This window comes from Meriones unguiculatus, chromosome 15 (genome assembly GCF_030254825.1).
Source record: "Meriones unguiculatus strain TT.TT164.6M chromosome 15, Bangor_MerUng_6.1, whole genome shotgun sequence".
Taxonomy (NCBI): domain Eukaryota; kingdom Metazoa; phylum Chordata; class Mammalia; order Rodentia; family Muridae; genus Meriones; species Meriones unguiculatus.
The window spans coordinates 77,652,048-77,664,018 of record NC_083362.1 but is presented as its reverse complement, the minus strand read 5'-3'; the positions used below and the strand labels follow the sequence as shown (position 1 = coordinate 77,664,018).

The 11,971-nt window shown below is 53.6% G+C and overlaps 1 protein-coding gene across 1 annotated transcript; it reads left to right on the top strand.

Moving 5' to 3' along the window:
* Window positions 1-8,348: 8,348 nt before the first annotated feature.
* On the top strand, window positions 8,349-9,968 carry Otos (otospiralin). Its single transcript, XM_021632026.2, has 4 exons — window positions 8,349-8,455; window positions 8,707-8,800; window positions 8,936-8,962; window positions 9,665-9,968. Exons 2-4 carry the CDS (start codon window positions 8,743-8,745, stop codon window positions 9,847-9,849), a joined length of 270 nt encoding a protein of 89 aa, XP_021487701.1. The 5' UTR covers window positions 8,349-8,455; window positions 8,707-8,742; the 3' UTR covers window positions 9,850-9,968.
* The last annotated feature ends 2,003 nt before the right edge of the window (window positions 9,969-11,971 follow it).

Genomic DNA, 11,971 nt, shown 5'->3' with positions numbered 1-11,971 from the left:
CAGGACTCATAACCACTCCAAATGTTTATGACACGAGAGACGGTTCTACTGTTCCGAGGCCTGTGGGGACTTAGCAGTCAGAGGTCAGTGGGAACACACAGTTTGGTAGGTCTATTAGTACACACAAAACACATCTGGCAGGACACAGGTATCCCAGAATTTTTCATAGTTGGAAGAAGAATAGGGTCACTGAACGGAAGGTGACTTTGATCCAGGCCTACAGAAAGAGCGCCAGGTATAGGCTCGACTTCCTCTTGACCATGCTGGCCTAGTGGTAGCCATGCTGTCATCTGTCTGCCCCAGCAAGCTGCCTGAAGGACATCTAGACTGCAACTGGATGGTATGGCTGTTCAGAGGCCTCCTCCTTGCTCTGCCTCAGCCTCACCTCTCTCCCAGGGTGGGAGAAGACCACTGCTCACTTAAACCGAAAACTTAAAACTGTCCTAAAATTGTCTAAGACCCCAGGTAGGATCTGAACCAAGATCCTAGGATATACTGAATTTGCTGCTGGAATTAACACAGGGCAGAAGAGTCCAGAGGCTCCCATGGACCATGAAGTGACATTTAGGCCTGTGGTTTGCCCTGTCCCACAGGACGACGTCAAGGACACAAGAGAACCAGGCTACCCAAGGGCCCTCCAGATGTCATGCTGGGTCAGAAGATACACAGGCTCAGACAATGGACAATGGCATCCACACCTGACCATTCCATGGCACTGGGGGTAGAAACGGGGTTAAGGGTCCCTGGTTTGCATTCCTTTCACGCTTTTATTTTTAAAGCTAATATCTGCTTTTTCTGAGCTCTCCAAGAAGACTCAGGGCTCTCATAGCTCATTATGAAATCCATACCCTGGAGTCTGGGAATGTTAGGATGAGATATATCAGCGGTTCAGAGGTGTGACACTTTAGTGGGCAGACATCAGCTTTCACACATGCCTTTGCCTCTGGAGGAACACTTCCCTCGTCTCCAAACAGGGATTCTGTGCTTCCATGTCTCGTATTCCCCATAATTTACAAAGTTAAAGGCTTCTAGTCATGAGCTGGCCTGTGGCATGCAGACGTAGCTTGCCTTGGCGGACATATAAATGACCTCTACATAGACTTTCAGCTACTTTCCGGAGTTTCCAGGCCCTGTGTATAACCCTGTCCCTTCCTACCCAAGTCTGCTGTGAGCTACTGGTTGCCTTTGTAAAGTGAAATAACTTCAGGCCCTGATCCACAGGAGCGATGGCGGCTCACTCTTACCCCAAGCCAGCTCCCTCTAAGCCAGCTCTGCCAAGCATGGCCACAAACCTGTAAACGAGTTCCCCAAATCCACACAAAAGGGACCATCTACCCCAGAGGCCCACACTAGCATTTAATGCATAAAATGAGGACAGGACGGTGAGTCAAGGGGCTGGGTCCTCTTAAGTACCAAGATTTGGTCTTGCCAGGACTTCTTGGTTTTGTTTTAAAATTTTTACAAAACCATGTGTGGCTCATGAGCATACTTCATGCCTTTCTAGAGCATTAGGTGGCCCCCAGAGGCTTGTGTCTCACAAGGTCAGGGTGATACCCGTGTCCCTACTCATCCCATTTCAGGAAACTGGCCACGCAAAGGAAAACCAAGACACACTTCATGCTGACCATGGCATCCTACTCAGAGCAGTGAGATGGCGCCCACCTACAGGGTCAGCTGAGAAAGTGTGCCGTGTGCACGGTGGGGCAGTGATGCTGACCTCAGTGGCTGTGTGCACGGGGGGGGGCAGTGATGCTGACCTCAGTGGCTGTGTACACGGGGGGGGCAGTAATGCTGACCTCAGTGTGCCATGTGCACGGTGGGGGGGGCAGTGATGCTGACCTCAGTGTCTGTGTGCACGGTGGGGCAGTGGTGCTGACCTCAGTGGCTGTGTGCAGGGGGGGCAGTGTTTCTAACCTCAGTGGCTGTGTGCACGGGGAGGGGCAGTGATGCTGACCTCAGTGTGCCGTGTGCACAGTGGTGGGGGGCAGTGATGCTGACCTCAGTGGCTGGTGTGCACGGGGGGGGGCAGTGATGCTGACCTCAGTGTCTGTGTGTACAGTGGGCAGTGATGCTGACCTCAGTGTGCCCCCAGTGCTGTGGACAACATCTGAGATATGCAGGCTTGTGACTGAGGGGACCCCACGACATCCCGGCCAGAACAGCCGACACCCTGCAGTGCACAAGGCAATCCCTCCCCCGACGACCTGCCCACCAACGGGCTCCACTCGCCACTGGAACACTGCAATGAGACACGGCCACTGTCAGGAAGAGTGAGTCTAAAGGGAGACAGTGAGGCATGCCATCGCGAGGGAAGGCTGTAGCTGAGCCTGGTCATGCGCAGAGCGCACAGCCCAGAAGGATGGAGAAGGTCAGCACCATTCAGACAGGGGACGTGGTAGGCTATGGATGCATGTCTTCTTTTCGCGTTACAAAGACTTCTGCGTTTGCAGTATGCACACACCCCTCAGCCTGCTTCTAAGGCCAGAAGCTATGTCTCCCTGGGAGCAAAATGGGAAGCATTCTGCTTTCAAGGCTGTGGGCTGGACAGGAGCCTCCTGGCCCTCCGCAGAGACAGATTTAGCACATGCTTCAAAGCACATCCAGCCCTTTAATTCTCAGACATGGGCCTCGGCTTAGCAGGGCTCTGCCCAGAATGAGCCTCCTGATGCCCCATGCTGTGGGCTCATAATACCTGCTTCTTGGATGAATCAACAGATCGAAAATCTAGGACAGTTAGCCAAAGCAAGATGGGAGACCTGCTCTTTCATCTCCCTGATTCCACCAGCATCAGGAAAAAAAGAGCCAAAAAGTCAGAAAGGAGCACAGTGGGTGGTCAGCAGGAAGCCTGGAGAATGCTGCCAACTCCAGCCTAGACCTGCAGAGGCCGAGTCTAGGGGCCCCCAAGGGCAACAGGACTGACCACGCTGCCCAGATGCCTCACTGGGCTGAGAAACACGCTGGGCCCCGGTTCCCATAAATCCGGCTTTCATGTGGTACTGAATAGGACAAACAATGGATCTATTTCAGGCCACAGAGAACTGGCCCAGCCTGGGGCTCCTCTTGCAGTTAGGAGGCTCAGGAGAGTGGCTCTGGAACCCTGGGCCTGCCCAGAGCCTCAGGAAGCCAAATGGCACTGATTTTATGTGCTCAGTCCTGGGGTCTGCGGCTGGGCAGGCCCATCTTAGTCACAGGAGGATGTGGCTGAAGGTGACCACTGTATATTTGCCCCATCGTGTGGGGTCATATCCCCCAAGGAGAGAAACCCTCCCAGCCCCAAAGCACACCGTGACTTGTCTGTTTCTACTCCTGTGTAGCCAGCCCTCACTGCAGGCATGGAGAACCCAGGAATGGACCACAGAGGGCTGAATCTGCAGTCTGGTGGTGCTGGCTGCCCTCTCCTGGTTCTGTTGTCAGGTGCATTTGGGTCCCTACTCCAGAAGGTCACATCCTGAAGATCTAGGCCTGGCAGCCCTTCTTCCAAGTGAGACCAAGAAAGGGAGGCGTCCCTCAATCAAGTGTGCCTTCTGTAGGCAACCACAAAGAAAAGCCCACCAGTGAGCAGGCAGGCACGGCTAGGTGTGGCATTGGTTAAAAAGTGAGGCCTGGAACACTCATCACCAGGAAAAGTGCATAATGTGACCCTGAACAGGTAACCAGTTGTCTTAGTCAGGGTTTCTATTGCTGCAACAAAACCATGACTAAAAGGAAATTGGGGAGGAAAGGGTTTATTTGGCTTATATTTTTAGGTCATAGTCTTTCACTGGCAGAAGTCAGGACAGGAACTCAAGCAGGACTGGAACCTGGAGACAGGAGCTGATGCAGAGGCCATGGAGGGGTGCTGCTCACATGGCTTGCTCCCCACGGTTTGCTCAGCCCCCCTCCTTACCGAACCAGGACCATCAGCTCAGGGATGGCCCCACTCACAATGGGCTGGGCCTCCCCCATCAATCACTAATGAGAAAACACCTCACAGCTGGATCTCATGGAGGCTTTTCCTCAACTGAGGCTCCTTGCTCTCTGATGGCTCTAGCTTGTGTCAAGCTGACACAAAACCAGCCAGTCACCCAGCCTGTATGTGAGAAAGGCAGTGACCTGCAGGCCAGAAGCTGCTGCTCTGCCCTCCAGCTGGTAAGGGCCCCTAAGTTCATGTCATCCCTGGTGACAGGAAAATCTTTCACCCAGAAACTGGATAGACCCATTTACATCCCTCCTGGGTCAGATTCTAAGCTGGAAGGTCCTTCCCCTGCACCCCTCCAGGCTACTCCAGGGCCTTCCTGCTTCTGGGACTCCTACAGCCTACCCCACCAAGCCCTGGGGACCTTCTTGGCAGGCTCTAGACAACATTTAACCTTCCCCGTTGTATTAGAAACCAGGTGAGCCACTTGCAGGTCAAGGAGCTGGGGAAAGGCTGGGTTGTGACAAGCAGGTCCGTACTCTTCAGCAGCCTGAGGTGGGAGGGTTAGGCCTGCCCAGGGACTACTTTAAGTAAACGGCCCTGCACAGCACCAGGTTGGAGACATGCCTACTGCTGCTGCTCTCTGTGTCTCGGGGTCCTGTCCCCTGACTGGAGTCTGTGGTAGATCCTGTGTCAGCATGTCCAGCTTGGTGAAGCCCTTAGAGGAAATGTCTCAGGGGGCATCCTTCACAGCTCGGGATCAGCACCTTCCTGGGTCCCTGGGACTATTTTTCCATAGGCAGAGAAATGCAGAGGCTAAAGACTCCTGTGAGCAAACATGGGCTGTGTGAGAGCCGTCTCTCTGTTGGGGGTCACAGCTGAAGACAGCTAAATATCCACTGCTGGAACCCTAATGCATGTGCCAGGGAGGCAGCTTCAGCTGTTACTCAGCTGTGGCAAATGGAGTCACTTCCTAGTGAGATGCCTGGCTCGGTTAACCCCTGTGTCACTGCAAAGCTACCACTTAACCTTGGAGCTTCCTGTCTCTCTCTCGGCCCCCCTGGGGTCCCTAGGATGCCCCACCCTCATCTCCCCCTAGCAGGTCAGGCTAACTGAATCAGCCATCTCACTAGGGAGTTGCTCAGTTTGCCACAACTGAGTAACAGCTGACAGCTGTCTCCCTGACAGGTGGGGTAGGGTTCCCAGCAGTACACATTCAGCTGTGACCCCCAACAGAGAGACGGCTCTCACACAACCCATGTTTGTTTCTGGAGGGGTCCTCTCTGGGGTTGACCTGGAACCTGTTCAGAGATGTTTATGGTCAGATCAGGGAAGTATTTAAAAGGAAGGTGATCACATGCTTGCACATTTCAGCTTCAGATCTGTGAGCAATCAGTCTTATGACATGGAAGGAGGCTTTGATCCTCTGAGGACGCGAATCCTGTCTTGGGGGCCAGCTACACACACGCATTCTGTGAGCATGGCGCCCCCTGGAGTCCATCTGAGAAACTTGCTACTCCAAGTCCTAGTTTGGTTTTCTGTACTCCCAACAGCCTGAGAGCTGCTGTCTCAGTCAGGCCCTTCTAGATTGCTACGGTGTTTCTTGTCTCTTACAGCTGTCACACCGCATCAGCTGTGATGGCCTGGAGGGACTTCCACCTTGGTTGGCAGGCTTTTCCAAGTCAGCTCAGCACTCTCCAAAGGTCTCCCTTTTCACATCCAAGGTGTTTAATTAAGCTCTTTCATTAAAATAGCAACTCCAATACAAATCTGTGGATTTGAGTGCAAATGTAGGTGACATTAGGTTGTCCCTCCCTTTGTAGGAGCAGGAAGAGCCCTTCCTGAGGGAAGCATGTCTGCCAGTCCATGTTTAGAGGGACAAGGGACAGCATGGCTGCCTTCCAGAGCCTCTGAATCCCTGCACTGTGTAGTCAGGTGATGCGAGACCCCCCTGGCCTGTGAGTCCAGCCAGAAGACTCCCCAGCCCTGTCTGTCAGTTAGACACTCCTCAGTCCCTGGGAGGCCCAGGTACTCTGCAGGTGCCCAACAACATGACACAAGCAGGAGGACAATGTTACTTTTGGGATGGAGGACTCAGGGCAGCTGGGGGATGAAAGGGGAAGCCAAGGCTGTGACAGGGGAGGCAAGGTTCCCAGCTGGGGAAGGCAGGCTGTGAGCCACCGCACCCCAACCCCAGTGCTTATGCTGGGGTTTAGGAAGCAGGAAATGACCACAGGATTAGTTAAAAGCCGCTCCTGAGGCTTGGAGCGCAGGGCAGTGTGAACAGCGTCAAAGTATTCAGAACGCAGACAGGCTGGTGGGGAGAGGAATGAAGGAGGCTCAGTGATGTGATGAACTGTGGCCTCAAGACTTTGAATTATGAGCAAGTGCCTGTGCCCAAGTTGGAACAGATCAAAGGATGGTGGCCAGCTACTCTGGGCTCTGCCTTCTAGAAAGATAGAGGTGGGTTGGAATATAATACAGGCCAGGCCCAGGGACTAACCAACAGCCGCATGTGGTGTCTTAGGATGGACAGCAGGGGGCGCCAGATACCGCTGAATAGTCTCAATCCTGGCAGTCCTTGCAACCTGTGGCTTTGGATGTCTCCTCTGGAGGTCCTGTGTGGAGTGGGAGGTGGGGAGGGAAGCAGGGACTGTCTCCCAGACACTGGATACCATTCAGGCTTCAGAGCAATCACTGGGCAGGTTTCAAACTTGCCCACCCTATATGACATTGGCTTGTGAGGATACAGAGCCCTCCCTGGCCCCAGTGTTGAATTTTTAGAAGGAACCCTAGCTATTATTGAAGAATGAAAGGACGTTTGGGGAGTCCCACCAAGTGTGGGTATACAAGGTCCCTGGTAGGCATTTAATATTTTTTAAAAATGCAACGTGGGTCATGGGGGACCAAACTCAGGCTATCAGGCTTAGCAGCAATCACTTCTACCTGCTGAGCCATTTTACAGTCCCTCTTGAAGTCAGAGTGGTCTGCAGGAGAACAGTGAGATAGAGAGGGATGGGTGAGGTGCAGAGGAAATGTGTTCTGGGTGGCAGTGGCCCTCCAGGTGGGGTGGGGAGGTCTGTCCAGACCAGTCAAATGAGGAGTCGGAAGGAAAGTCCTTAGAGAGAAAGTGTGCAGGGGTGGAGATGTGATGGGGAGGACCTGGGAGACTGACCGGCCCCTATAAGCCAGCATAAGTAAGAGAGTGGCTGGTGGCTGTATTATTTAAAATGTTCTTAATGCAAGTGGCAAATTGAGGAAAAGCACACCCAGAAAGGGGAGAAAGCAGATGGAGACTGTAGTCTCCCCTCCTAGACCCATCATCCTGGCTTATCCAGACTTTCCTATGTCTGGTCCCGCGTCAGGAAGCCAGCTCTAAAGGTGCCTCATGTTCTCTTTTATGCTGTGTTTCTACTACATGTGTTTTCATGTTACCGTCAGGTATGAGCTCGTCGGGGGCAGACAGTCAGCTGCCACACCCCAGAGACCTCTGATGACCAGACGCTCAGGCTCAGGGTTCTGCTCCGTGGGGTCTGGCTAGACCCCTTTCCCTTTGCGCCCGTGTGGTGCATTGCTGCTCTGAGTGCAGGTGGCCCAACCTGGCTGTTCTCATATATCTGGAGGTGGTTCGGCGACCCTGCCCCAGTGGTTCTGAAAACCAAACCCAGAGGCTCTCTGCTACATGGCTGCATGCCAGTACTTCTGGACCATGCTCCCTCTCTGGGTTTCCGGTTAGAATTGGGCTGTTATTTGTGAAAACATGAATTGTTTGGATGGGAACTTGAGGAGCAATAACAGTGAAGCTGGGACCGCTAGGCCACACAACCTCAAAACAGGGTACCAGAATCCTCGAGGGATGATAAAAAACAATGGAGCCCGTTATCCTGGACACAGGCCCTGTATCCAGCAGGGTGCTAGGACCCCAGCAGGGCAAAATGGAGATCACCAACCTGGGCATAGGACCTGCATCCATCAAGCTGTTGAGACCCGAGGCTACACTTGCTCAGACAGGTGGGCACAGGTTTTAGCAAGAGATAATCACAGTGGCCTAAGCTAAAGGGCTCCTGTTGGCTACCGGTATCTACCCACTGGCCTTCCCCATTAGAGACTTGGAGGAAAGCTCTGGCATGGGGGAAGTGCCCAGCTTGGCCCACACTTACTGTCCATGGCTGCTCTACGGGTGTGATGTCTTGAGTGAGAAAGTGTCTCACTCACTCAGGCTTACCGAAGAGGCCATGGGATCCACAGGGACCTGTAGCTGTCTCAGCAGCCTCGCATCAGGCTTAGAAGGAAGGGTACTACACGCACCTCTGCTGAACTCAGCTTTGAAAATTGGTGGCAGGTTTGGTCTGTGATCCGGCTTCCCAGCTGCACCCACAGCTCCTCCCACCAGCAGAGAAACAGAGACCTACAGTCCTCTGCCCGAGGATGAAATATTCAGTTTGATGGCTCAGGAGGGTGACACTTCCTTCCTTGTCCAAGTCCTTCTATAAAGAGAAGACTCAGCTTTGGCAGAGGCCCCATAACGCTGCAGACTGGGCTAAAGAGACCAGCAACAAGGTACCCTCTGGGAGGGCTTGGACTGCTCTCTCTACAGACGGCGTGAACCTGGTGTGTGTGTGTGTGTGTGTGTGATGGGGGTAGGAGTGGAGGATTGATCTCTTAGGCAAAGCTGATAAGATCCTACAGCAGAATAACGGCGTAGAAAACAGAAGCAGAAGCATCCGTGAAAATGCTAGTGCCTCTAAGGGTGGTCCACTTCAGAGTGGCAGGACGGACATCATCACCATCCTTGGTTCCTCCTGCTGCAGGTGGCCCTGAGAATATTGACTTGCACCTTGGTGAGGATGCAAACCCAGGTGTTGTCGTGGCTGGCCCTCAGCATCCTACTGGGCATCCCTGCAGGTGAGGGCCACCTGGGATTGCATGGAGCCATGACTCCCTTGCCTTTCCATGTGTCTCCTTCTAACTGTCCCTGTCCTGGTCTGCAGTGGTTACTGGAGGGTTGCCCTAGATGACGGCTCTTCTTTCCTTTTGCAGGAGCCAAGCCAATGCCAGAGGAAGCAGGTACACTTTTGATGTCTTTCCTTTCACTGCCCTAGGGTACTGCTGCGCGCAGGTGGGTAAGGGAGCAGAGGTTGCTTATCTCTGGCAGACACAGAACATGCTCTCCAGTTGGCATGGCAGTGCAGGTCCTGTTGTCAGCAGGGAGCTGTGCATGTAGAGGGATCCAGGACAGCATCAACTTAGCCTTGTCTTCCACCATGTGGAAGCACCCAAGCAGAAGGGAGATGGATGAGTTCTCAGGGTCCTACCCTCAGCCTGGGCTCAGGCCCTGGGCCCTCTTAGGAGTCCCAACTCAGTCCAGTGCCACCAAAGTGGCCTGTCTTGTGCTCTAGACAGGTGCTGTGTTCTTTGAAGCCTCATCAGCATGCTGCCTGAGCCCCTGCACCCACTATCCAGCTGCCTCTTTGCCCAGCATCTCCCCAGACAAGGATAAGGCCCCATTTTGATCTTCTTTCTTCCCTTTCTCCTATTTCCTCCAGACCAGATACCCTAATGGTCAAGAGGGATAGTCAAAATGACCCAGACTCCACCCCTGGCTGGGAAGGTTGTCATGCTGTAGCAGGCACTGGGGCATCACCCACGGCCCTGGCTGTATAGGCTATGCAGGCACTGGGACATCACCCACGGCCCTGGCTGTATAGACTATGCTTTTCTGGCAGGGACAACGGGACAGGCCCCGAGGATGGTACTTGTGTCTTTCAGATCCCTACACACAGCCACCAGCCATGCCCTACTGGCCTTTCTCCACCTCTGACTTCTGGAACTATGTGCAGTATTTCCAGAGCCAGGGCGCCTACCCACAGATTGAGGACATGGCCAGAACGTTCTTTGCACACTTCCCCCTGGGGAGCACCCTGGGCTTCCACGTCCCCTACCAGGAGGACTGAGCAGTGCGCAGTCTGCTGCCCGCCTGGCTGCCTGGGCCCAAGGAGGTCCAGGGACACAGCGGTGGGCGGGGCGGGGGGCTCATGCTCAATAAACTCCCGCTGAAGATGCATAACACCCCTGTGAGTTTCTTCCAAGGAGCCGGTATGTGCTGTATCACTCTGTGGATTAGCTGGGCTTCATTCTGATGAACACCGAGCACACCTTGAATAAACACATGCATGATCTCTATCTGTAGGGGTGTCAACCAGGGCTTGTCTGTTCTCATAATGGCCTGGGGGTGGGCCAGCGTGGCCCCGGGTTGCAGGTAAAGGAGCTGAAACAAAGACAGCAGTACAGCTTGACTTGTTAAGGCCATGTGCCTAGTGAAGCAAGCCAGACACATCCCGGTGGCCCTTCCCCTGGCTACCAGATGAACCACTGTCACACGGGGACCAGGGCACCCACACTCGGTACACAGTGTGTTCCTGGGAGCAGAAGAATCATGAAGTCAGATCCCTGTCTGCGAGGGAGAGCCACAGCCCACGCTTAGTATTTGAGGGTAAGGTTCCAGGCTGAGTCTGCTGGGAGAAGGGACAGGTACCCTGGGCAGTCCTCTGGTTGTGGAAGGATGTGAATAGAGCGTGGCATAGTGCAGGCACAGACTGAGACAGGCAGTAAGCTTCCCTGACATGCAAGCCAAGAAAACACTGGTTAATGCCCCCCACACCAGATGGGAGGGACACTGAACAGGAGACATCTCTTGGCAGCCAGCCTGCCTCGGCTTCCTTAGTTTGGCCTTCACTTGGGCATCTCAGGCTGACACGGCCCTGGCATTTGAGAAGTAAGTCATAGCTTGCTTCTCTCCGATCCTGCACAGTTCACGCAAGCTTGTGGGGGGAGGGGATCGACTGCCCAGGCCACAATTTCCATTATATCTTGGCTGAGTCAGCTTCCCTGGAGCTGTTCTTTCTCTGGACCCCATTCTCTCTAGCAGCCCAGACCCCAAGCCCTTGACTTCTCAAAGTTGTTAAAACAAAACACCCAAACCAAACCAACCAACCAACCAACCACTCCCTGAACACCATGAAAGCAGAGTAGGGAACCATCCAAAACCCCCCTGACAGGTACAGGAACTTGTACTTCAGGGGAGAGACTTGGCTCACCCCACCATCAAACAGGGGCTGAGAATCAAGGAGTAAGGTGGCTGGGAAATGACCCAGGGGTAACATAGGTTTTGCTGAAGGCAGGATCAGATGACACAGACTGGGGATAATGGTGGGTGAAAAGCCCTGTCAGACATAGAGAGCAGGCAGGTATCAGTGGATTTCAGGCTTCTTGCTAGTGTCTTCGAAGGACTACTTGTTAAATCTGGATTTTACAAGATGGTGCACAGAGAACATCCAGGAACATCCAGGGGCCTCGATAGTATAGTGTAGACGGTCAGAGTGTCTCAGGGGCTCTCCCCCAATGCGCCCCCTTCTCCATCCCTTCCTCATCTTTCATTCATTCTTTTAAAACCATGGTATGTTACAGCACCCTAAAGTGAACGGCCCTAGCCACCTCTCAGCAGACAGCTCAGTGATATAATGGACACCCTCCACAACCCAACACTTCTTCACTTTACAGATCCGAAATTGTGTTCCCTGAACAACTGTCGCCCCCAAGCCTGCCTCCACCATTTCACCGAAGCATTTCTAGGAGTTTGGCTGCTCTAGGGACCTCATATGAGTGGAGTTACAGTGTTTGTTTTTATTTCGTGGGCTTGCCCATGCCCGTAGGTTAGGGATCCCTTCTTAGTTAAGACTCCAAATATCCCACCGTGTGGATGAAGTCCGTCTTGTTTGCGTTCACCCAGCCGTGCGTACTGGACTGCTTCCTCCTCTTGGCTAAGGTGATCCTGCGCGCGGCCACTGCGCGCACGCACTACTTTTGGATTTCTGCTACCCTCGCAGCGCCTGAAGGGGCCAATCCCCCCACCTTCGAGCCAACACATTACCGCCTGCGGTTTGGGCACAGTAGCCCTTCTGATGGTTTTGAACTGCATCCCTGCTGGGAAATGGACAGTCTCCTTTCTCCGCCAACCACTCGTGCTCCTGGGGGGGTTGGTGTCCCTTAAATCTGCTATCCTAGGCTGCTCAGAGA